General features: G+C 36.5%; 2 protein-coding genes across 2 annotated transcripts in view; one reads left to right on the top strand and one right to left on the bottom strand.

Moving 5' to 3' along the window:
* DGLUCY (D-glutamate cyclase) overlaps positions 1–25,910 on the bottom strand; it is a 220,452-nt gene that overhangs the window by 77,860 nt on the left and 116,682 nt on the right. The window lies entirely within an intron of this gene.
* RPS6KA5 (ribosomal protein S6 kinase A5) overlaps positions 1–25,910 on the top strand; it is a 74,174-nt gene that overhangs the window by 28,963 nt on the left and 19,301 nt on the right. Inside the window, exons 6-9 of the mRNA XM_058829756.1 lie at positions 11,524–11,607; positions 15,421–15,524; positions 24,182–24,332; positions 25,507–25,668. Coding sequence (XP_058685739.1) covers positions 11,524–11,607; positions 15,421–15,524; positions 24,182–24,332; positions 25,507–25,668 — 501 coding nt within the window. The remainder of the gene's footprint in view (positions 1–11,523; positions 11,608–15,420; positions 15,525–24,181; positions 24,333–25,506; positions 25,669–25,910) is intronic.

Raw genomic sequence — 25,910 nt, 5'->3', positions numbered from 1 at the left:
CTGAAACAAGCTATATTTGGGTTATTAAAAACATATAAAAATTATCATAGTAAAGGTATATACTATATTATTAGAGAGAAATTATTCACCATATATTTATGAATTTTGGATAGTTTTGTAGTTAGTGATTTTTGCTAGAAAACGTAACGATGCAATGTTTTCATTATCCCTGCTATAATCTGATGACTGTTAAAGATTTCCATGTACTTGGGCACCTAATGAATCAAACAGCGATATAATAATTGCAGCAGATTGACTTCTGCAGTGGAGAGGTGGGAAGCTGTTTTTCCTTAAGCACTGTTTGAGTGAAAGAATCAAATGCCTGTGACTATAGGATAACAGAATCCTATTGATTTCTGCCATGCAGCTACTGAAGCATATGTGAAGAGTGCATTGTCAAATATTCTTTCTGTTTTACAATTACTATGTGAAAGTAGCATGCAAGAATTAAACATCCAAGTTAAAGCAGTGTGACTGTAAGAGCTTTGAAGCATTTTATGGTACTGCTTTGCTAAAACCTGAAATTTGCCTTTTACAACTAAATCAACAGGGGTGTTGCCTTTGTTTTTCTTTAAAATGAAGCAATATGCTTTTATTTATATGCAAAGAGAAGAAATAACCTGACTAGAATAAAGTAGTTCAGTAAAAAGGATTTCTCATAGGGTAAGTCAGCATCACAAGGTATTTAAGTATGAAATTAGTTCTGATACAAACTATTCAAAAGCTCATGAGGACCCACAGTTATACTAGGCTAACCACAGAATGGAATTAGGTAAGAGATTAAGAGATGGAAAGAGATTTAGCGTTACTTTTTATGGTATTTGTATTCTTAGCCCTGTGATGAATTTAAGGCTAGTGTGTATGATTTTTGAATCTCAACTGAACTGTAAACAAAATTGGGGTAAAAAAAGACAATTTTAACCTTATGTTTTTGTGTGTCTCAGTCTAGTGTTTGTATAACTGGGTTTCAAACTACATTTGCACATTACATTAATATAAGTTATTATTGGGGACAAGGAGGATTGATAGAACTAGAAACTTCTACAGCACTGTTTGTGCTGATTTCACAAATGAAATCACTTCAGGTTTTTGTTTGGTGGTGTTTTTTTTGTCTGTGTGTGTTTTGTTTTTTTTGTTGTTGTTGCTTTGGTTTTTTTTTTTTGTTTGTTTTGTTTTTTGTGGTTTTTTTTTTGTTTGGTTTGTTTTGCTTTTGTTTTTTTTCCAAGTCTTGTAATACATTTATCTTTAAAAACCCCAGAACTCTTAAGCTGTTGTTTTGGGGTTTTTTTTTTCCATCATATTTCTTGTGTGTTACCTTTATCTCGTGGACTTGTAGCTTAGGCATATTTTTATCTTTTTATCTCATTAATAGCTCCACTTCTATGCTGGAATTGTTTTGATTTGGTCAATGTCAGTTTAATCTAATCACTAGGTTTGGTCTTAATTTTGATGTGTATTGATAAAGTGCTATTTCATTTTTAAAAATCCTTCTTTTCCCTCATATTGCCTTTAGTTTTGAAAACTATACTAAAAATCGTATTTTAGTAAACACAAAGAGCTTTATGTCTTAAGAAAAATAATACGAACACTTGCATTGAATTACTGTAAGAAATTATCTACTTGACCATGCATAATAATTAATGTTTTTCTTCTTAATTAAATCCAGTAAAGTATACTTTCTTCCAGAGTGAAGTGCTCAATTCTTCTGCATTGGTACACATATTTTGCACTAGCTTAAGTTTCTTCTGAAGCTTTTTTGTTTGCTTAACAGAAGCAAAGATGTTAGATAGTAAATACTGAATGTTGTCAGTATTGAAACAGTGTGTCTGTGAGCATACAAATGCCTTAGTAATAAATATAAAAACGTGATATTCAGTGTGAGGCATGATTGAATTGAAACCTAAGACAGTTGGATGGATGTCTATCTGATGTTTAGAATGAATAGTTCATATACATTGTTGTTTCTTCATCTGAAAATCTCTTGATGAGAGTTGCAAATTTAGTTACAACTCAAATGCCTTTCGCTGTTGAATTGTTTGTTTTCATTTATTTGATGTTAGAGTATACATTCTTTTCTGGAAAGAAAAGTGAAGATTTTAAAGAACATTTCATTGGAGGAAAAGTGATTAAATGGAGGCTAGTCAGCTGTGGGTTTTGATAGATGAACTAGGAAGAGATTTGTACGAATTCTTAGTAGTGCAGTTTAAAGGTAATCCAAAACAGAAGTGACTACAACTTGACTCATTTAGTGCTTTAGGAACTGTCATCTCGAGTGACATAGTAGATTAGCTGTGCATTTAACTTTAAAAGATCCTTTATAGTTGTCCAATTAAAGTGATAATGTCTTATCATTGCAATTAGACAGTGTATTCTCCAACACTGATCATTCTCATGCAAAAATCAGTAAAATTGTCCATACTTCAGATGACTTCCTACATATGCTTGTTTTAGTTAAAGGATTGTTCAGTGATGTAAACATAACAAACACAGTTATAAGAAGTAGATTTACATTTCAAAGACAAAAAAGCAAGAGTAAACTAAATAGTGAAATTAGTCCATAGAAGTTAATATTGGTTATATAGATCTGTCTGGATAATTAGTTTGGTAAAAAGAAATGAAACAATGGCAAAATTTTTTTGCTTTGTTTGGGGTGCTTCAGTTGGCTTAGGTTTAACTGTCCTGAAATTGAATATTAAGAACATACAAAACAGTCTAAAGGCACATCACTGAGCTGGACTAATTTAATTGCAAAACCAGACGATCAATGATCAGTTGACTGAGCCTTTGCCCAAGAGGCTTCCCTTTCCAGTCCTTATCACAAAGAAGATAGTGCTTTTCCAGCAAGGACCAGTAATGCAGCAGATCAGAGCATAAAATAGTTTCTATCCAGACTTTGATGCGAAAACATTAAAGTGCTATTAAGAATTTTTGCAAAACAGATCATGATTTCTTACAATGACTGCTTTAAGTATACTGTTTGCCTATTGTAAAATACCATTAAAAAAAAATAATCCTGTTTTGGGGAAAAACAACAATCTCTGTGTTCAGTCTTCTATTGGATATTAGGTTGCTAGTCAACTCATAAAAACTGATTCTGTTTTACTTTCTGAGGGCAGATGCTCTCATTATCATTAATCCATTTTTCTCATAGATTTTTTTTTCTTTTGAATAACTGTGAATACCTTACTTCCATCAAACTTGGGCAGCCAAAGGAAAAACTGTGAAAAGCTTGAGTGACCAGAGATTCACAGCCAAATGTGAATGAATTTAGCACCAGATGTATTGCGGTTGAGCAGAATTGTCCACTCCTACTCCTTCACCTTTTGCATCTGGATCTCTCTGAAACTATAAATATTTAATTGATTTAATTATATTCTGTACTATTTTCTTCATTAAAAAAAAAAAAGACTGTTGAAGGCTTGTAGTGGCAGCTAGCAAAACTCCTCCCAGAATTAGTACTCTTCCATACCTTATAATTTTGCTTATTTTTGAAGAAATATTATTTTCTCAGGTTTTGCTTTGTGTACTGTTCTTCCTTGGTACTACTGCCTCTCCTCAAAAAGACAATGCTTTAGAAAACAAGTCTTCCAAAAATTGGAATTTTGAGAAGAACCTAGTACAAAATGTTCATCTAAGTTGACACTGGTACATACTTGTATTCCTCCCACACAATAATAGTTGTTTCTGGATTTTTCTTGTCTGCAGAATTGAGACTTTTGTTTTCATTACTCTTAGTTACTTGCTTTAAAATCCATTATTAGGAAGTGGTTTAAATAATTCCTTATAGAATTGCAATTGCACCACACTGCAAAAGCAGACATAGCTGTCATGAAAGTCTGTGAAAAGGGTTCTTGAATCTCCACTTGACATTAGATGAGGGTGTGGCTTTCCACTGCCATTTGTTCTGGGTTCACAAAGGTAGAGGTTGCAGTTTTCTTGGTTAACACAGGTCAAGGTTTAGCTGCCCTTGCTGTCCGCTTTAATTGCCTGTTCTGATGTCATCTGCTGGCAGGCAAATCTCATTCTTGCTTTAAAAATTCAGTAGCATTTTACCATGTGTGTTTTGGAACCAGAAATCATTAGTCTAATGGCAAAAGGCATAGTAACCAATATGGTATTTTGAATTATAACTGGCTTCTTCAAGTTGGAACCACCAGGATAGGATGTTCGATTGATTTCACATGACCCTATACTTAAAAAAAAAATTCTTCAATAAACAATGACATTTCAAACTAGTGGACCTTTGATCAGCCCTATGGCAACTGCTCTTGCTCTAGTCTAAACTTATGTTTTTATATTACAGCCTTCATTATGATTTTGTTATATGCAGCAGAGCAGTCTAACTAGTGTACCACTGAACTATTTTTTTTCTTTTTGTTCTTCCTCATTTGTCTCCTGCAAAGGTCATAGTTTTGGTTGTGAATAGAAGTTTATGGCTAGAAAAGTAACAGCTTCTTCTTCAGCTGAGAGATTTTTTGGTTGAAGTTATACTTTCTGAAATGGACAGCTTAATTACTCAGTGTTAAATCTGGATATTGTCACCAAGAAGTTTCCCAAAATAATTGAAACTTTAAAAAAAAAAAAAAATTAAGAAACTAGTCAGTATGGTAAGGACCTTGTTGAAGCAAGATTTCAACACCTCCCCCCCCCCATTTTAAACCTATATCACGTCTTTGAACTGAGAGAGGTCTTTCTGCCAATTTTCATATGTCTTCCTAAATTAAGACTGTAATTACTGTTATTCTGGGCAATTAAAATGACAGTGAAGGATGTTGCAGGTATAATTTCTATGAAAATGGGTTTTTCCTTGATGCATTTTTATTTTTGAGGTAAATATCTATGCTAGAGTGATCTCTAAGGCTCACTGAAGGTACAGGTCCCATTTCTGCCAAGAATTCAGACTTTTCAGTCTTTACTTGTGATTTTTCTGAAATGCAAAATCCATTCAACAGGGCAGCTTGTTAGGAGAACCTCTATGTGGCCTTTACATATTCCAAGTAAATTTTCAATTATGATAGCATTCTTTTGATTTGTCTTGTGGTCCTGGTTTTCTTATTAAGCGCTTACCAAGAGAATTAGTACTTGATCAGTAGCTTACAGCCAGTTTGCTGATAGCTAGTATATGAGATACTCTATGTGATACTGCTGAGCTCTTCTACTGCTTAAATTCTTCAGTCCTGTAAGCTGTTCATGGAGGAACTGTGGTTCTTGACTAGTTTCTCAGAAAGCAGCAGGACGGGGAGACTGCTTCCTGCATTAGTGTGAGCTGCGTGACCACGGCAAGTATGGATTCATGTGCTCACTGACCAGTGGTAGAAGATCATCAGAGGGAGTCTAGTGCCAGAAAAACCAGTTTGGGGACCAGTCCAGTGGTCAACAGAAAAGTTTGTTGTGAAGAGAGGCTTGGGGACAAGTCAGGATTTGATTTTGGTGGATCAGTATCAGTGAGATACCCAGCCAAGTACAGACATACCTACAGCACAGCTCTGATGCAAGGTTCAAGAATGGGAGCCTGAACTTCTGCTCCCAGCTGAAAGTGGAGGAGCCCCTGAAAAGGTTCCACACAGGTTACTCAGCTGCATTTTGTCAGAGTTGGTCTTAAGCAGAGGTGCCTTAGCCCCTAGGATTGGTGAAAGAGGTTGTAGAGCCTGTTGATAAGCTGAGGGCCCTGACATTGATATTCTGGGAAAGTTTTCACTATTTATGTTTGTAGCAAAGCTGTAAATTATGGCTTTCAGGACTGATTACATACACTCACTCCTGTACAAAATAGGAGCAATGATGATACTGATTTCTGTATTCTAGTAATTTTCGTATGTCTTTTCATTTCTAATGGGTGCTATTTGAAATACTACTGATAGAGCCCAGTCTAATGAATGCAGCCTGGAACTTTGAAGTACCTTTAAGAAAGGAAGAAAGACAACTTAGGACTTGAAGCATTTGTTCAAGGTATAAGCAATTAAGGCAGGTAGGTTTACTCTGGTGTGTTTCCCTGGATTAATCAAGTGAAGAGCAACAGTGAGAGTTCTCTGGTGCAGTACAAACACTGGCATCTGTTCAGGCCTCAAAATGGTCTACCACTTTAGCCATTTGTGGAGAATAAGAAATGGATTTTATGTTGCTGTTGAAAGGACAAAAAATGATTTAATCTGATAACCTGTGAAACGCTTTGGGTGGGTCTATAAACCCAATTAAGTCTTACTTCTGAATACAGTCACGTTATATAAACTTTCTGATATTTTCTGTCTGAATTTGCTTATTTCTTAACAAATTACTTTTTTCCTTGTAAAAATAGTAGAACTTTACCCTATCTTACCATCTGTTCTATTAGCAAGGTATTCCCATTAGAGAATACTTGCAGTGTTAAAGAACTTCTAGGGAAGAGTAATTTGTTTTATTTATTTACTTTATACAAGTTACAAAATTTATTTAAGGAGTCAAGTTTCATGGTTTGAAGGAATATGATAGTATTACAGTTTCAGAATGTGTCATATTTGATGTTCCAGGTAGTAGTCTAGCTCAGTTAAGAACAAAGTATTTGTACAGCAAGTAGTCAGAAAACAGAAAGCTGTCTGTTCTGTTTCAAAGATGACCTTTCAAGTAGTTGGAGAAGTGGCTCCTAATTTTGAATGGTGAAAAGAATGGATTCAGTGAATACTCTAAATAATGTTTGCACAAAGACTTGTGAATTAAATAGGCCGTAAGATTTTATGACTCAAGTGACTATTGGAGCAGTGGTGGCATATATTGTTTCAATGAAGTTCATCATGTTAAAGAAGTACTTCAAAGGCTGTACATTTAAATGTTAAATAATACATCTTCAAATGGCAAAGTAACTGTCTTAAAGACACTTGAGTGCTTTCTACACCTGCATGTATGTATACTTTGGAATTAAAATCATGATTGCTTAAGCTCTGAAGCATTTGCCAAACCAGTGTTTGTATGGCAAGAAAATGTTCCCCATATTGTGCACGTGTGCAGAACAGTGTACTTAGAATATGCCTCAGTATTCTAAGCCAGATACTCTAAGTGCACTTTTCAGTAATGGAGATCTCTGTTTCCATAGGTAAATTAATTTGATTTTGTTGACACCCTGAACCAATGATGTTCTTTCTATTGAAGAAGTTATAATGTAACATAATGTAACATATAATGTAACAATTCCTTGGGAATCAGGTCTTCTGCTCTGAAAATTGCAAGGCCTTTACCTCCAAGGTGCTGGGAAACGCCTGTCCAGAATCTGCTGTCACTATTCATTTTCCCAGATTGCATGCCCTTTTTGGATGTGTTGGGATATTGAATCAGACATTTTCAATGCTTCTGGGCTGTGTGAGTTTTGTGGCACTGGAAGCTAACACCATCCTTCCAGCACAGTGCCTTCTTAAATCAGACATAATGGAGTAGCCCTTTTTCCAAAGAGCTGGCTGCAAAAAGACAGTTTAGCCCAGCAGAGGTGAGTCTTTTAAGAGCATGTTGAGTATGAGTGATACCTTGGCTGTCTTGAAGTCTCATCTAATTCCTCTGGAATTGCAGTTCTTGTCCCACATATTGTTATGAGCTGTTGAGCAGTTGCAAGACTTAACTGTCTGAGCCTGCACTTGCATATGTTGTAAAAAACATGAAAGTGATTTTTTATTATTGTAGGGTAGGATATATGCTCTAAAGGACACATCCTTCTATGACAGTAGTGACTGTTTCTCCATCAGTCAGGCCTTTCCTGTAGATGGGGTGAGTGTGGTTAGTCTGCAGCAAAATGGAGTTTGATCCTTTTGCTTTTTTTGTTGCTGTTAATGTGCTTTTTTTATTTGTTGAAGGAGGTCATTAGACGACTCTGAAGGCATAAGACCTCTCTGTCATTGAGGAGAAAACTTTACACACATGCTTTCTACATTTTCAGGTAGTTTCAAAGGCCTGCCTGTCACTCCTTGGTTATGAAGCACACCCAAGGGATGATACCACAAGATAATCAAGAACATAGTGGTGCAAGATTGCCATCCTTCTGTCAGCACTTTTGATTGATTTTTGAAGCTAGGTATTTTGATCTCTGCAATTGGTCTAATTGTGGTCAGATGCCCAGGTTGAGGTACAGTCTTAGCAAAAAAGACACTGCTCAGAAGTAGGGTTTTTTTGATGAAGTGGCTGTATTTCCAGCACAAATGCTAATCTGCATTACACATCTCTTGGATGTCACAGAATTCTAACACTCTGTACTAAAGCTTTTCAGTGCCCTTTCTTTTTTGATGAAGGAAGAGGAAAATGGGACATTAAAATAAATTATGCGGAGATGTACTGGAACTGCCCTGGCAAGTTAAAGGAGTTACATTTTGCTAGGATGCTTAGATCAGTCAGAATGATAGCAAGGAACTTGGAAAGAATGCAGTGCACTATGTTTTTTAATATTGCTGTAGCTGGCATGGGGAAATTTATAAATCTACCCTGTGTGTAGCACTACAGTATTTGTTGGAAACAGTCTGGTGATATATATTGGGACCGCCACTATGTCAGTCTGTAGCTCATCTCAAAGAAAAAGTAATAAGGGAATATAACTTGGTTTTCTAATTTAATAACAAGATGGTTTAACAAAATGAACTGCCTGACTGTCCATGTGAATGTATCTATCTTTCACTATTCAAGAACTTAACAAAATTCTCTATCAGTGGCTTCGTGACAAGTTATTACTGTCTTAAGCAGCTAACTGGCTTGAAGTACCCACTTTGTTTACTAAAAGCTATGTTACTGCATAAACAATCAGGAATGATGCTGAACGTGGTAAAGAAAGAAATCATAGCCATCTCTTGCTTGCTACAGGATTAAAACTATCTCCAGATTATCTGTAAACATTAGAGAACTGATTTGCTGATTTGGAACAAACCTAATGGTACCTGTTCAAAGACAAAGTCAATATTGTACTGACTTGCTAGTTATGGGTTAGCCACACTTCTGTTTCTGTCTGTTAGTGTCTAATTGCTCGCTGGTCTGCAACTCAGAGGAGAGCACTGCAATGGTTAAGGCACGCATGCTGAGTGAGGGAAGAAAATGAGCATTCTATGTTAATCAAAAAAATTCATAAGCTCAAAATTTGTAAGATGTGCATGTTCAGTGAATATTCACATGTAGGTAATCCAAGTTCAGTTGTTTTCTTAAGAGCATCCTTTCTTGTCTTACATCTCATAACATAGAAGTGTTAATAATGTGGCTTTTGGAATTGGGATTTATGTTATGTAGTTGAATGAAATGTAAATTTGGAGGACATTACAAAATAAGACTTGGCTGTGGTTTCAAAATGACTGTTGAAATAAAGCCTACAGTGGCATTTTGTGACAGAATCACAGAGTGGAAGGGATTGCTGGAAGTCATCCTGCCCTACCCTGTACACAAAAACAGTCACCTGGAGCTGATTGCCCACAAGAAGCCTTTTGAATATCTCCAGAAAGGGATACTCCACAAACTTCATGGCCAGCCTGTGCCAGCACTCAGTCACCCTTATCACAAAGAAGTATTTCCTCCTCTGGTCCTGTCACTGGGCACCACTGAAAAGTCTTGCTCCCTCTTTTTTGCATGCTTCCTTCAGGCATTTTTGTACATTGATGAGATCTCCCTGAAATTTCAGGTTCACTTCTTCAGGTGAAACAGGCTCAGCTTTTTTGGCCTTTCCTCATAGGTCCCCCTAATCATATTTATGGTTCTTTGCTGGACTCTCTCCACTATAGCCATGTATCTCATGTACTTAGAAGACCAGAAAATTATGTTGGAGATAACATTGTTTAAAAATGGTTTTAAATCCACATGAAGTGCATTAACAGCAGAAACTATTAGTGACTTCCTGTAAGAGGCGTATTTAACAGTCACAAATTTACCTAAGTGTTCCTAATGAAACTTCATATTCTAAAACCTGTAGTAACAGCCATATGTAATTGATGAAGCTTGTAACTTAATAAACCACAACATAAACAAAGGTTTCAAACAAAAAAGTATCTGGATTTATGACTTCAGCTATTTTGAAGTCAGGACCATCTACAGTATCTTATGAAGGCAAATCTGTGTCAATCTATAATTGGAATCAGAGTGCTTTGCTTTGAGACAGTTGTCTTGGTATCTCACTTTGGCTGCATTATCTGTACTCTTTGGAGAGGTAGAAAGTGAAGAGCAGTTTTTCTTTCTGTGTTTTCCACTTCCTTTTCACCCTTCTTCCTTCCTTCCTCCCTCCCTCCTTCCCTCCTTCCCAACTGAAGGAAAAAAAGAACAGAGAGATTGAATAGCTTTAGAGTCTCTGATGGAGGGCTAGGATTTTCTGACATTTTTCTTTGTGCTTTCTATCACACTATATTTAAGATAGCAGGTACTGGAAAAGATTATCAAAGAGCAACAATAGTGGTGTCACAAGAAAGTGGAATTTTGAAAAGTTCATTTTTATATGGTTTTGTATCAGAAGTTAATATTTAAACAAAATGAGGCCTCAAGCTATTCTGAACTTAGAATTTTTCCCCAAAAACCAGTCACAGTATATGTATTTTAAGAAATACAGTTTAATAATATGCTGCTGGACTGTTTAATTTTTATGCCTTGGGGTAGCACAGAGCACTATTTCTACTTCTAGAAGCTTCTTCTCATTAGTGTAGTCTCTTATATAGCACCTGTTTTAAACTCCAAACCTGAATCTACAAATGTAAAACCTGACTTTTGAAATATTTGCTTTTTTGAACACTCTTCTTTAAAGGACCTATCAGGATCTCTCCCCAAATTGCTAGAAGCATGAAGGATAAGGGAGGAACAATGTTGCATGGCCCAAACACATGTGCTTTCGTCATTAGCAAGGTACAGCATGACCTCATGTTGACCTCAAAGGTAAATCGCTACCAGGGAACAATTATACATGCCTGTGAAAGCAGCTTAGTTTTGAACAAGAGAATAATTCAGTGCATAGAATAAAATTAAGTTTACAACACTGTCTGCCTTTCCCTTTCTCTGTCTTGTCTCTCTCCAAGTCTCTTCTTGAGAGAATGTTGTTTTTTATATGTGTGTTTGTTGTGAAATAAAACAACTTTTTTAGAGGTCATAATGAATTCCTAAATATGGGGAACTCAAAGGATCTTGTATCCAATTTAGTCAAATTGTACCTCTTACAAGTAATTCCCTTTTTAATGAAAAATTTCATTTGTTATCTAGAGTATTGGTATTGCAGCCTTCAGAATGTATATCTGTTAGGTGGGGAATCTTGCGAAGTTCTGAAATGTATAGATCATTTAGATTTGTGGGAGAGATTTTCTAAATATTAGTAGATTAATTTTTGTGTGCTTATCTTAGACCGCAACACGAACTTATAACATTTTATTTTTTCATAGAAGACTAAATATTCAGTAGCATTATGCGATACATCTCTACATATGATGGAATATTGTTTAGCTAGCAGTTCTGAGCTATTTGGAGAAGAATTGCTGCCAGCATCTTGGAACTGTTAGCCATATCTATCCCATATTATTTGTATAATATAATTGTTAGATGTAAATATTATTTTTTTTCTAGAATGAGAGAGCATATTCCTTCTGTGGAACAATAGAATATATGGCTCCAGATATTGTAAGAGGGGGAGACACAGGACATGATAAGGTATGCTCTAAGTTTATTACTCAAAATAAACTAGTTCTTCAGTCAATATATTGCTCAGTTTGAGGGTTTTTTGTAAAATTGTAAAATATGACATGTTATCTTATTTAAGTATGTGTTATTTAAGGTTGTCCTAAGATTGTTTCCTGTGTCTTCAATTGTATGTTGATGTATTTTCCTCTTCTGATCTGAAGTAAAAGGCATATTTATAAAGATAGCAAGGCTTATTTGTGTTCTGTTCAAAATTTGTTCTAAATATGCTGTGGGACAATAAACTTAGTTGGCACTTATTTGCCTTGGCAAATTCAGAGCGGAAAATGGTTTGTGGCTAATTCTGATACATATTTTAAACTGGAGATCAGAGAAATATGTTCTTTATTGAGGTATGAGATAGGTTATTAATGTTGTAAGTGTTCTCATATTGTAAAATTATTTGGCTTACAACTCAAGTTTTACTACGCAATAAAGTGTCAGTAATTGATGAAAAGGATCAAGGCAACAATAATTAACAGATTATTTTTGACACAAACAAAAGATCCTACTCTCCAAAATAATTCTAAAATATTCATAGATAAGTTATTCTGATTGCTCGCTGTACTGGTAAGTTTTGGGGAATATTTAATCTGTTTTTTTGCTGTAGACTGTTTTTTGCTGTGGATAATTTTCCTTTTACAGCAGCCTGTCTAAGAACTGGAAAAGTCTGACTTTTGCCTGGGAAAGTTCTTTCTTTTCCTTCCCTATGCATTCTGCACCTCTTTTGGTCTGAGTTTACCTTCAGTTAGGGAGCACTGTAGTGGGAACAGCTGGTATCTGGCAGTTTGAAGTAGACCAGAATGACCTCCCTGATTCTTCTACTACACATGAAATAGAGTGTGCTTTGTCTTTTCACTTAGTCATTGTCTCACACCTACCTTGAATTCCACTATAACCGCTTTGTCTTTTTCTACTGTACTGCTTGCCCAGTTGCTATTAAAAATGGAATTAAAAAAACTTAGGAATTGAAGCTTTTTCCTGCACTCTCTTAGTTTAGTCATTCCACCTCCAGAGCATTGCTCCAATTTCTCAGTCACCTTGAAATATGATTGTCTTCTCAAAGCTTACAAATTCAGCTTGTTGCTGACTTAAAGAGGAATCTCTGTGCTGTTATCTTTGGTTTTGTCTGATACTTTCATCAGATGTTGTGCAGTCATACAGTATTCTATAAGGCATAACTTCACAGTTTGATAGTGACTGTTAGCTGATCAATAGGGGTGATTTTGCAATTGTGTACGTGATGTTAGTTGTTTTACACCACACAGTACCTTATCATTGGCAATGTTGTATATGGTCGTTTTAGAAGATTTTTAGTGTATTTTATACTTACTGCATATCTAGCAACTCAAAAAGAGAAAACAAGATTGCTTTAATATGCTGTGCTCTCATTAATCAATATTTATCATCTGTAATCTGTTCTAGATGATTGCAGTGTTTGTCTTAAGGATTTACTCTAGTATTTCAGTATTTATTTTTTTTAAAGTTTGATTTCTGATTCTGCAGATCCTACTTGAGTTTTAGAAAAATACATGCCAAGAAAAAATTATTTGCGATTTTCTGAGCGTTATATATTTACAAAGATAATTAATAACACTACAGAGACTTCTTCAGGTAGTTCTTCTAGACACTGGCTGAATATATTAGACATAAGATTCTGTGTATTTTGAAGCAAAGCCAAATAAAACATGTGGCCAAGTTGTAGTGATTTCAATATATTGTCCTTCTGTATTGTATTAATATTGCCAACATAAGTAAAGCAGAAGTTTGATTTGCAGATTTCATGGCTGTAAACCTGAGCAGTTCAAACACCTGTAATTATTTTGTTGAAAGGATTAAACTGCTCCCTTTGTTATTCATAGTAGCACTCTTCCTTTTGAAAGGAAGAAGTATTTTGTAAGTTATGAGGTATAAGAGAGATGAATAATACGATTAGTATATGGGAAGCCAAATATCCCATGTGTTACCATGGTCCATCTCTCTAAGGCCCCTGAGGTGCAGTGGTGGCACTGGGTGACCATAATTGAACAGTGCCTGTACCATGTGGAGCTGTCTATGCAAAATGGATAGCAGGGAAAGTAACCGGAACCAAAAGGAAGTGAACTTTCAAAGCGGGAGTAACAAGGCTCGTGCTTGATCTTTACTAAAGTTCTTTAACAAACAAAAACACTGCTTTACCCATGATCCATTGCAGCAGTAGGATGTTGGAGACATGGTTCTTCTGAAAGCTTTGCCTGAGTGAAGCAGCAAACAGGCGAAACAAGAACTGGCTGAAATTGTGTTCAAGATTGGAAATGTCATAGATATAATAACAGGAAGGAACAGATTTTAAGCAGATTCCATGAAAATCTCAAGTTTGGAATATCTGAAGCAGATACTACCTAAATGAAAAATTTCAGGAGCTTAAATAGACAAATAGTGGTCCAAATATTTAAACATTCCAAAGTTGTTGTTGTTGCTGGTATTGGTGTTATCATTAACAACAACCAAAAACTGAAGGAAGGGGTGCCATCCAGAGGGACCTGGATAAGTTCAAGAATTGGGCATGCAAATCTCATGAATTTTAACAAGACAAAGTGTAAGGTACCGGGTGAGGGTAATGCATGGTATCAACACAGGCTGGGGATGATCAGAGCAGATCAGAGCAGCCCTGCTGAGAAGGACTTTGGAGTGCTGGTGGATGAGAGGTTGGACATGACCCAGCAATGTGCACTCACAGCCCAGAGAGCCAAATGTGTCCTGGGCTGCATCCAAAGCAGTGTGGGCAGCAGGGCAAGGCCCCTCTACTCTGCTCTGATGAGACCCCAGCTGCAGTGCTGCATCCAGCTCGGGGGTCCTCAGTGCAGGAAGGACATTGACCTATTGGAGTGAGTCCAGAGGAGAGTCTCCAAGATGATCAGAGGGATGGAGCACCACTCTTGTGAGGAAAGGCTGAGAGAATTGAGTTCAGCTTAGAGAAGGCTTCATTGTGGCTTTCCAGTACCTGAAGGGAACCTACAAGAAGATGGCGAGAGACTTTTCACAAGGGCATGTAGTGACAGGACAAGGGAGAATGACTTTAAACTGAAAGATGAGATTTAGATTAGATGTTAGGATGAAATTCTCTACTGTGAGGCTGATGAGGTACTGGAACAGGTTGCCCAGAGAAGTTTTGAATGATCTGTACCTGGAAATGTTCAAGGTCAGGTTGAACGTGGCTCTGAGCAACCTGATCTAGTGGAAGGTGTCTTTGTCCGTGGCAGGAGGTTGGAACAAGATGGTATTTAAGGTCCCTTACAATCTAAACCATTCTATGTTTTCATAGCATTTTCAGGTGCCTGAAACTGAACTGTGGACTGTGATCTTAAATTGTGCTTTTTGGACATTCCTTAATTTCGTTCTCCAGCTCATAAAAGTTCAAGTTCCACTACTTAGCAAGCCTTAGGTTCCTCTGTTATTTTGAGTATGTATTAGAATTCATATCACATCACAATGGTAAAAATCAAACAGAATTCTGTCAGGAAAACAAAAGGAACTTTAGGAGTTGGTGGAAAGGGTTCAGCTTGAGAAATTAGTTAAAGAAGCCAGGTGGAGAGATTTCAATATAAAATTAATTTATCACAGAAAATAACTTCAGTCAGTACTACATTTATTTATGCTTTGTTGTATCCTGTTTTGCTTTTGTATTTGTATATAGGTAGATTCTTCCTATGCTAGTTGCTTTCTAAGTGGATTGTTCAGTTCCTTCTTTTATTAACAGTTTTACTTCAGCGAATCATAACATACATAATTACTGTTGTTCTGTAGGCTGTTGATTGGTGGAGTGTTGGTGTTCTTATGTATGAATTATTAACTGGAGCATCACCATTTACAGTTGACGGAGAGAAGAATTCCCAAGCAGAGATTTCTAGGTAAGATTCAAAGCAGTGAAGTATGTGCTTGCTAACAGATGATCCTTATGCCATAATATATGTTTTGTGAGAGTTTGTTAATTTAAAATCTAGGAAGAAAGTGCTGTCATGGTAACATTTTATGTGCTCCAGTTCTGTTCAATAGAATGACATTGGAAAGATAGGTTTTATTAGCTAATAGGACTGACTTTACAAAAGAGCTGTTTTGTTTGAACTATGGTGGAGCCACAGCCTTGTAGATACTTAGCCCTGTTGCATGTTTACTATTGAAAATGAACTCAAATGAAGTATCAAAGTATATGTAAATAGAATTATCACATTCCAAATCTTAATACATTAGAGATATCTTTATCTAGAGATACTTTTTTTATCAGCTCTTGCTAGGTTGTTCTGGCAGACTGCAGATTTAAAGTGTCAGAATGTACCCTACTCCCACCTTTTTATTACAAGTAATAGTTTTCTTATTACTGTATAGCATGAAACAAAGATCTTTTCTAGCCCCACTTGCATATCTGAGAAGAAATGAATATGATACTTACAGAAATGAAATAAACTATACCATACTTATCTTTTACATATCAACTTTTCGTTACATTCAGTGATCTCCACATTTTAAAGGTTTGTTTTCAGTAGCTGTATAGAAGCATTGGAGCACTTTTAAAAGACAAAGCAATAAGCTTCCCCAAAACTTATTACTGAAATCTCCCCGAAAACAAGTCTCCTTTTATTGAATTTCTTTTGGGGCAGGAAGTTGAGGTCTTAAATTGCTCAGATTACTAACTGCTGTCAAAATGAGCTTGTAAGTCCAGTCCCCAAACTAAGAATAGTCTGTCTTCTGTTGGAAGATATTGTCCTGGTTCTGACCCTCACCTGAAATCACTTGATATTTAAGGTTGTAGTGGATGGTAGAACGTACCCCAATTATTTAGATAATTTATTTTACTTAAGTTAAAAATTCAGGCAATTTCTTGTGAGATTTTTATTGGTTTTTTACTTCTCTACCACACCAGGAAACTTGGACAGTCAGTAGAAAAAATACAGGGGAGAGGGGAGTCCATTAATGAAAGAAAATTCAGGGCTTCACCCACTTGGTCGTTATATTGCAGTTAAAATCTCAGCTACCTCTTCCTGCCCTATTTAAGGTTAAAAGTTTTGTTGACCGGTTTCTTATGCCATGGCTGAATTTGGTAATTTTGATTCCCAAGATTTACTAGATTATTACTCTGAAGGAGTAATAATTTTTTTTTATTTTTTTAAAACGAGAACCTTGAACTGAATTTTATAGAGATAGTTTCCCAAAAACTGGGAAACTTTTTAGTTATGTGTTCTGCAGGACTGGACTTTCTTTAGGTAGGCCCTTCTGTGGTTTTTATGATAATAATATTTCTGGTATTGTGCAAGGTTGTTAGCATCTGTCCTCTGACAGCTAATAACTTGCTTTCTTTAGCTGTGGCAAGTTTACTTGTTGCTGTCCAGTCTGTTTTTGTTTTGGTGGGTGTTTATGCTACACATTTATAGACAGCAGTCCTATAGTATTTCAGTTTTTATTTTGATAAATTTAGAAGTTAAATTCTTACAGTTTCCTATATTGAAGATGTTCCCCTGTCTTCCTGTTTCCTGAAAAAGCCTTTTTTAAACTCAGCTTCTGTTTTTCTTTCTTACATATGGACAATTTATTCTTGTTGATGTTTCAAGAAGATCTTAGAATGAATAATTTACCGTCTGAACAAAAAAATACTTCTTCCTATTTCTTGGGTTCCTCTTGTTGATGCCAGTGCTGGTCAGATAAATCTAATTCCTTTTTCTCTTCTGTTGCTTTCAACTTATGACCCTCTGGTTTATAGTTCTTCCCAGCTATATAGCTGAAATCTTCTTATTCCCAGCTATATGACTGCATTTCAGACTAGATTTTATCTGTCTTGTGTTACTCCTGTACTCATAAATCCCAGTGGTTTCTAAATCCTTTCCATTGATAGCAATTTCTTTGTTGGATGACTTCAGTGTTATGTGTCTGCAGTTTATGTCATGAATGTTACATTCCTTTTAAGAACATATGAGAACATTGCTGCTGCCCTGGCTGCTGCACTGAGTCGTGTGGAACCTTCTGGGGAATGGTGCCTTTGGGAGCATCAGGAGTGTGCTTGGAGCTTTTCCTGAGGGTAGCGTAGAGAAGGCAAACAGAAATCAAGTAGTGACAGTTGCCCCACTGATAATGAAATTACTGGCAACAGGCACAGAGACATGAGTTGGTACAAACTTCTTTCTTGATAGCAAGGTTGTTCTAACCAGAAATTACGTTGGTTAACCTAAATATGCTTAAATATGCTTAAACTTGCCAATTGCAGCAGACTTAGAGAATTCAGTTTTGCTCACAAGCAAGTTTAAGCTTGAGTTTAAGAAAAAAAAGTCATCTTCTAAATGGATCCAGGTCCTTCTTTTATTTTATCTAGGTAGGAAGTAATCTTAGATATTTTTAGATAATTTTACTCCCTCATGTGGCACAATGGCTGTCTGGTGTTAAATTTGAGCACAAAACTTTGTTCTAAAATATCTCTCCAAGGGAGAGTTCAATTCTTGTGTCGGAAACACTGTGTAGTTTCTATTTTTTTATTTTTTCTCTTTCTGATGGGAAATTGTGTTGTTCTTTTACCATAATCTTTTTGGCACTACTGTGGACTTTAGTGGAAAATGCAAACTTCGCCTTTTATCTCTGTCTCTGAAGACTTCTCGTTCACATGTTTTGTGTTACAGGTTATTAAACTTGATTCAGTTAAAAAAAAAAATCACATAACTACTAATATCCCTCCTCTTCTAGTGCTCCCTCTCCCCTTTCTTTTCCCTTGCTCCAAAATCTTCCTTTCATTTCTGAGAATTCTGAACTAATCTTGCTGCAGAGCCAGGGATAAGAGCCATCCTGCAAAAGAATAGGCAAGGGCTGGGATTGACTACACACCCAATATTTTCACTTTGACTATAAGTAGTTCGTAGCATTGAATTGAAAGACGGACAAATCCATTTTAGGGGGCTGACTTTTGAAGGTCCTGTCATGTACGAGATTTAAAATGGCAGGAAGGTTTTAGAGTACTAGTTTGCAGCTGTGCAGCAGTTTAGAAAATCTTACAAGCTTTAGGGTTATGAATAGATCGGAACTTTTTTTTCATGCATGTATATATATCTATAAAATAATCTATAGAAGTATATTATGTCATATAAGCGTACTAACACCAGTAGCAGCCCGTGGTCTTTATTTGACATAGTTGGTTATACTTTGTTTAAACTTCATGGAGGACAGTTGAAATTTGACAATCTGTTGTGATGCTGTGGAGATACTTCATCTATGATCCTGTAAGAAACCTTTTCTTCATAGAGCTGTTGGGAAGATGCATAATAGCTGTATACTGGGATGCCCTTCTTTGTTGATTTCATTTTTTAATCAATGACTCACTTTAGTGATTGCTAGATCTTTTAAATGATGTAACAGTCATTAAATCCAACTTCTAATTTGCATGATTTCTTCTAGGTATTTTGTCCTAGAGCTTTTAGCTGCTTATCTGTAATATACAGCATTTTTATGTTTAGATGCACGTCAGAGTGGATCAGTGAGTCTGCCTATAGATCCATTCAACCGTTCAGTAAAACAGATGGTTTTAAGAAAGTTTTAGATATGGTAGCAAAGTTTCTGGCTTGCCTGGAACCAGAGACACACATACATATCTGACCGTTCCAATATGGAATAAAAGAACAAGACAGTTGGGCATGACTAATTCTGAGGTGACAGGGTCATTCTCAAATATGAGGATGAAAACTGTTTTGGAAGTCTTATCCATTTGTCTTTTAACAGGGTTACAGCTCGGGGTTGCTTCCTCTTACCCATCTGGATGTACAGAGAATATGTATCTTTTTCATGTTTATAACACAGTGTTTCAATCTACAGACAAGTTTAGGAGAAAACAATCTGGAATGAGTTGTCTCCTCTAAAAAGGGTTCCAACAATCCCTTTCTGCCAATAGGAAATGAATACTAGTGGATCAAAGTGGAAAAGCCTTTTCCAATGATTTATTGGCAAATAGAATGCCCACAAGGCATGTGAAAAAGGTAAATAAATGCTAGAGATTAAACTGTCAGACCGTACCACGTCTCTCTCCCACATTAGAACAAAAACCCAGAATGCCAGGGAAAGGAAAAAAAACCAAACACCAGCTCTCCACATGGTAGGCAGAAGGTAGTGGCTCATCTCTCAGGGGAAAAAATCCAAAAAAATAAACAGGAGATTTAAACAGCAGTTTGGACAAAAAGGTGGGAACCTGACTCTGATGTTGGTCCCTTCATTTCAGCACATGAAGCAGGTGCGGTTGGTGTGTCTTCTCCCACTGGCTCAGCTTTCATGTATGCAGCCAAGATGGAGCAGCCCCTCTACTCCCGCTGGTCCTGACCGACTCCTGTCTCCCAGGTCCCTTTTTCTCTTGTCTTAGAATTACACAAACTGTCCAGTTCACCTTGGAAAGGTTTCCGAAGGTTTGCTGCTGCAGCTTATCCAAGGCTAGGGAAAAGGAAAACAACTTGCCTGGCCTAATGAAAAAAATCAATCTAGCCAAGCAAAAAAACCAGACCCCTCAGCCTCCAGGACACCTGGGCAGTGAGGCTTTGAAAAAAAATCCACCAGACCCCAAGGCTCACACCCCCATCACCTCCCCCCACTCCCTCACCTTAATGATGCAGCACTCATTTTTGGGCATAAAACAGAGGGTCAGGGAACAGACTATCATCATAAATCACCCCAAGACACACAGTTCTCAAGGCACTGTAGAATTAGATTAGGCATCTCCTTTTTTCCCTTATCATCCATTAGTGTGTCCTTTGTGTTATCATGTGTATTCTTGGTCTGTAGCATTTGTAAGGAAAACTCATCAGAGGCCAATTTCCTGAGGAACAATATCAGTGGGGTTGCTCCTAGTTCTGCATAGTCTGCCATAGAGAAGGGTGAGATGGAAATGATTCATGCCAAGTGTTAAACTTTTTGACATATGCAAGAGTTGCTTCTCTGAGTGTTCAGTACAGCCAGAGTTCTCTCAGCAGCAGGGTAATCTCAGCTTGCTCGGAGGGCTTATACCAGGCCAGGAAAAGCAATAAATACAGCAGAGCATTCCTTCTGCTTTCCCAGTTGCCACTTGGGATACTTTTCTTCCTGCTTGCATATGTGGCTCTTACTGGATCTGCCATGAACAACGTGGACAACCCCATAAACATGAAATGTACAAAAGTAATTGAGAAAAGGAAAGGGTCATTAATGCTAAAGGATACAGCTTTACAGAGATGCACACATCCCAAAAAGAATTTTGATATGTGCAGCTTCCTTCCTCTGAACACGGTATGGGCTACTGTTAGAGCCTTGAGTAACCTTCAGTACAGCACTTCAGTAATGCTGAACTAGTGAAACCAGACTCTCTTCACTTGATCAAGCTGCTTCACAAATTTCTGCTGTCTCACATGTTGATCCAATCTGGACTTCCTTTTCTGGCAGCTTAATTTCCATCCTAATTAATGTGACTGCTGTTTCCCATACTTCAATTCCATGATAATTTTATGTAGCTCCTGGAACTTCTAAAGAAGGTAGCTTTGGTCTTCAGTACCTCTGTAATATGGTTCATAATCCAGAGCATCATCAGTGTTTTCTAGTATCAGTCAACCTCAAAACTATTTTTGAATTAAAGCCACTGGTACCTTACGTGAATCTTCTTGTAATGGAACATGGCAAAATGCTGCCTTTTCTGCAGTGGGTTCTAGGAGGGTCAAGAGCTCGAAGATATTTCTCAATATAAAAGTTACTGTATATCTGCTGGAAATACTGTGCAGCAGAGAGGAAACAGTTTAGGAGATTCCTAGAGTGTATGGAAGAGAACTTACTCTAGAATTTCCCTTTTAATTTCTAAGGACATCCCAGAGTTTCAATCTTATTGCTTTAGAAATTAGTTTTAAAAAAATACTGATTGGAGGGGCTTTCTTCCCTTCCGAAAGCCCAAAGAGAACTTGTTGTTTTCCAGGATCTTTGTTACATACATCTTGGTTGATAAAGAAGCTTCTTCAGAATTCTCTAACTGCAGTGATTTTCAAGCCATGAAAACATTGTAGATTTCATTGGCCCTCCTGTAAATGAGGACATTTTTCATTCAATGTGTCCTATCTTCTGTCTCTAGAACAGGAAGGTTTTCTTACTTCCTTAACTGCCTCCCCTTTCTGAAACTGGGTGATTTCAGAAGAGACTGAATCTTTACTTCTCCACCTCTCCTGCAGTGTAAGAATACTCTTGTTTAATGATGTTTAAATTTGCAATTAACATCCCTAATTAAAAAATTGTTTTATAATAATGTGCTTTCTTCTTCTTTTCTGTAAAGTGAAATGTGTCTGGAAGTTGAAGAGAAGTCTTATGGTTGCTGCTACTTCTGCTAGCAGAAAGACTGTGATTTATGATGCCTTACTGGTAGACATACATCATTTAAAAGCAGTCCTGGATCTGTACACCATCTTAAAATTCAGCCTGTATTTTCCTAACTCCTTTCAGCATTACTTAAACCAAGAGGCTAGCTTGCTTTCTTTTTGTTTGCTTGAAATTGGATACTATGTCTGTAGAAGCTACCCCTGGGATCTGCGCATTTTGAACTTGGTTTTGTCCTTCCACACAGCCAGAACAGGATTATTTAGGAAGCAATCTGTTTGCATCTATTTTTGGATTAATCCAAGAAGCTAGAGATTTCAAGATAAAAATTTTCTCATGGGATAACTAACTCTAAGGATATGTCATACAGTAACTCTAAACAAAATTTAGGAATGTCCTGCAGTGATCAACTTAAGCTCTGAGTATCTATCTATCTATCTATCTATCTATCTATCTATCTATAAAAAATTATATTTTATCTATATATAAATATAAATATATTATAAATATATAATAAATGTAAATATAAATTTTATATATATATATAAAATAGCTGATATCTTAGTATTGCCACAAATTCATGTCATTTCAGCCTCAGTCTCTCATGGCTTCAAAATCTTTCAGTTTGTGTTTAGTGGAGGCACTGTAAGCCCTACTATGAAGTCACCACAGTGAGAATATGCATATATATATATATATATATAAGAATATATACCAAGCTGTATATGACCCAGCAATGTGGCCATGTGGCAAAGGCAGCAAATGGTATCCTGGGCTGCATTGCACAAAGTATTATCAGGTTGAGGGGTATGATCCTTCCTCTCTAGTCAGCACTGATGAGGCCATGTCTGGAGTACTGGTTCTACTTCTGATCTCTCCAGTGCATGAAAGTGATATATTGGACATACTGGAGAGAGTTCAGCAAAGGGCTGATGACAATATGAGGAAAGGCTGAGAAGGCTGGCACTCCCCCCTGGAGAAGGGAAGGCTCAGGGACACTTCGATAATGTGCATAAATGCCTGAACAGAGTGTACAAGGAGGGGGAAACCAGGCTTTTTCAGTGATGTTTGGTGACAGGACTGGAGATAGGCACCACAAATTGAAACACAGGAAGTTAACTTTGAGCTCTAGAAATACGTTTCTTCTGTGAGTGTGACTGAGTACTGCCACAGGCTGCCCAAAGGAGGTGGTCAAGTCTCTCTACTTGGAGATACTCAAAGGGTTTCTGGACATGGTGGTGAACAACTGGCTCTAGGTAACTGAGTTGAGGGAGTTGGACCAGATGATCTCCAGAGATCCATTCCAGCCTCAACTCTTCTGTGATTCTGTATGCTAAAAGGTTTTTTGTGTCTCTATTCTAAACCTGTTCATGTGTCTTTAGATGTGTTAGTTTCCTTTAGAGTCCTTAGCTCCAGTATTTAGATTTGGAGTAACTGAAGGAAAACTTGCCTACCTGTTTGTATAGAACTGTGGGAACTACAGATATAAAAGAGAGATATTGAAATGTGATTTTGCTTAGGTGTCCAAGGTTTTAACTTACACTGGCACAACGTGATGGTTTCTAGTTCTTGTATTGAAAATGTGGCGAGGTGTCTGTTCAGTTTCTCTTTACCATTTTGAGGGAAACACTGCCCACCTCCTTTGAGTCATCTTTTCAGTAATCTGGATAGTCCTAGCCTTTTTATAAAACTTCCTATAAAACACATTCTATGTTTCTGATTAGTCTTATTACTGTTCTCTAAAACTTCCAGTTATAGTGTTTCCTTTTGAGACAAGGGCATGAACACTGCATGCAACATGGAGGGTGAAGGCAAACCTCCAATGGCCCAAATATGGGATTTTTTTTCTTTATTTTCTAATACTTTTTAATATTGGAATTATTTTTTGTTTAACTGATATATTAGGCATCAAGTTGATTTCTTTGTGGAGCAACCTGTTGCAGCTGAAAATTCTTTTGAATAGTAAACTCAGTACATAAAATGAAGATTGTTCTCCTTTTGTGGATTGAGTTACATAATTTATGTCTTCAGATGTTGTGTTTCATGTCCACAATTCCTTAAACCTTCCCATATTTAAAAAAAGGTTGGTTTCATATTTGGCATCCTCCTGCTTTTGGGTACAGCAGAAGTTTAAGTGAAATGCTAGCACTTCCATTAATATGGTAACTCTTTAACTCTCAACATTTCAAGTAATTACCACCGTGTTATTTTGTTTGTTTTAAAGGAGAATATTGAAAAGTGAGCCACCTTATCCGCAAGAAATGAGCGCTCTGTCTAAGGATATAATTCAGCAGCTTCTAATGAAAGACCCCAAGAAGAGGCTAGGTTGTGGTCCCACTGATGCTGATGAAATCAAACAGCATCCCTTTTTCCAGGTAAAGCAGACAACAAAATTCACCAGATCCCACTTATTCTGCATTAGTGCCTGTGAAATTGAAGTCTAAGGAAAGTCTGTTGTTCTATTAACAGAACAGTTTAGAGACATTCATTGCATGAATAATTGCACTGAAGTTAGTAAGACTATCCATGTGTTTGTATATAGGGATTTTGTGTGTATTTAGAAGGGCATGCTAGGTTTTTAATATATTCTGTCTGTATCTATCAGTTACTTGAAGAAGCTAAAAGACACGCTGCTTAAATCAGGTTTAAAGCAAAACACTGAAATTGTGTTATCTGTTGGGTTTTTGTTTGAAAGGGTTTTTTAAAGATCACCCTTAGCATTATTAGTAAAATTTGAACATTGATAAAATTCACCAAACTCCTCTATTTTCCTTGGCTTAGTTAAATCTTTAGTCTTGTTTAGTAAATTTTAATTCTGTTGAGATTTCAGTGTATTAACATTTGCTTTCAAACCATGATGAAGATTGTATTTGCATACAATAATGTTCTGTCCACCATGGTTAAAATTGTATACTTTCTTTGAAAAAAATAATTCCATATTTATGGTGCTTCTGAAGTTAAGTAGAGTTAAACAGAGTTAAACTTCCTTAATTCACGGTTCGTTTTGGGAGATACATTTGTCATCATGTAACACTTTCTGTTCTTTACTTAATTTCAGTTCCACTCCTTTACAGTAAAAGGGCAGTTTTCTTATAACGGCTATTTCTATGCTTCCTCTTTCTAGTCCTGCCTTTAAGTAAGAATTTGGAGGTTTATGGTCTCAGGGCTCTGAAAGCTGACATCAGTAATTAAGCATAGAAATTGGCAATGAAAAGTTGAAGATACTACATGCATGCACTATGAGTTACAAAAATATAAATATTGCTTATTCTGAAATAGAGAAAAAAATTCAAGGACCATCACACTAATTGTTTGGCACATCTCCACTGTTTAATTATGTTAATTTTCTTTTTGATTGGATTCTGCCTACGTACAAGTAAGTATGATACTGCTTGTCTTTAACTAAGCAAATTAGTAGAGCATAATTTGAATGTTTTTCAAAATGGCAAAGGGTGTTAGGACTGTGGGTCTGGACAAGTCTCTTATTCCAATATCTCTTTCTGTAAAATTTTCATTAAATTCAAGCTTATTTTCCTGTGTTTTATTTAGAATATGAATTGGGAGGACTTAGCTGCCAAAAAAATACCAGCTCCATTTAAACCAGTAATCAGAGATGAATTGGATGTCAGTAATTTTGCAGAAGAGTTTACAGAAATGGATCCAACATACTCTCCTGCAGCAACCCCTCAGACTTCAGAAAGAATATTTCAGGTATTTTAAGAACTCAAATTAATTTTTTTAAGAAAGTTATTATTGAAAAATTCATCATGTATAGATAGCTTTGCTTTTTTTACCTCCTGGCTATTAAGTTTTTGGAATTAATTGTGCAATTTCTAGTTCCAGTTCCCAGGGCTTTTTGTTCAACAATTGCAAAATGAGAGAGGTGGAAACAGTCCTATTGCAAATATGAAATTCCTTGTTTCTCTGTTCCCAGCTGAATGTCCTACTTGCTG

This window comes from Poecile atricapillus, chromosome 1 (assembly GCF_030490865.1).
Source record: "Poecile atricapillus isolate bPoeAtr1 chromosome 1, bPoeAtr1.hap1, whole genome shotgun sequence".
Taxonomy (NCBI): domain Eukaryota; kingdom Metazoa; phylum Chordata; class Aves; order Passeriformes; family Paridae; genus Poecile; species Poecile atricapillus.
This window is presented reverse-complemented; position numbering and strand designations above follow the sequence as displayed.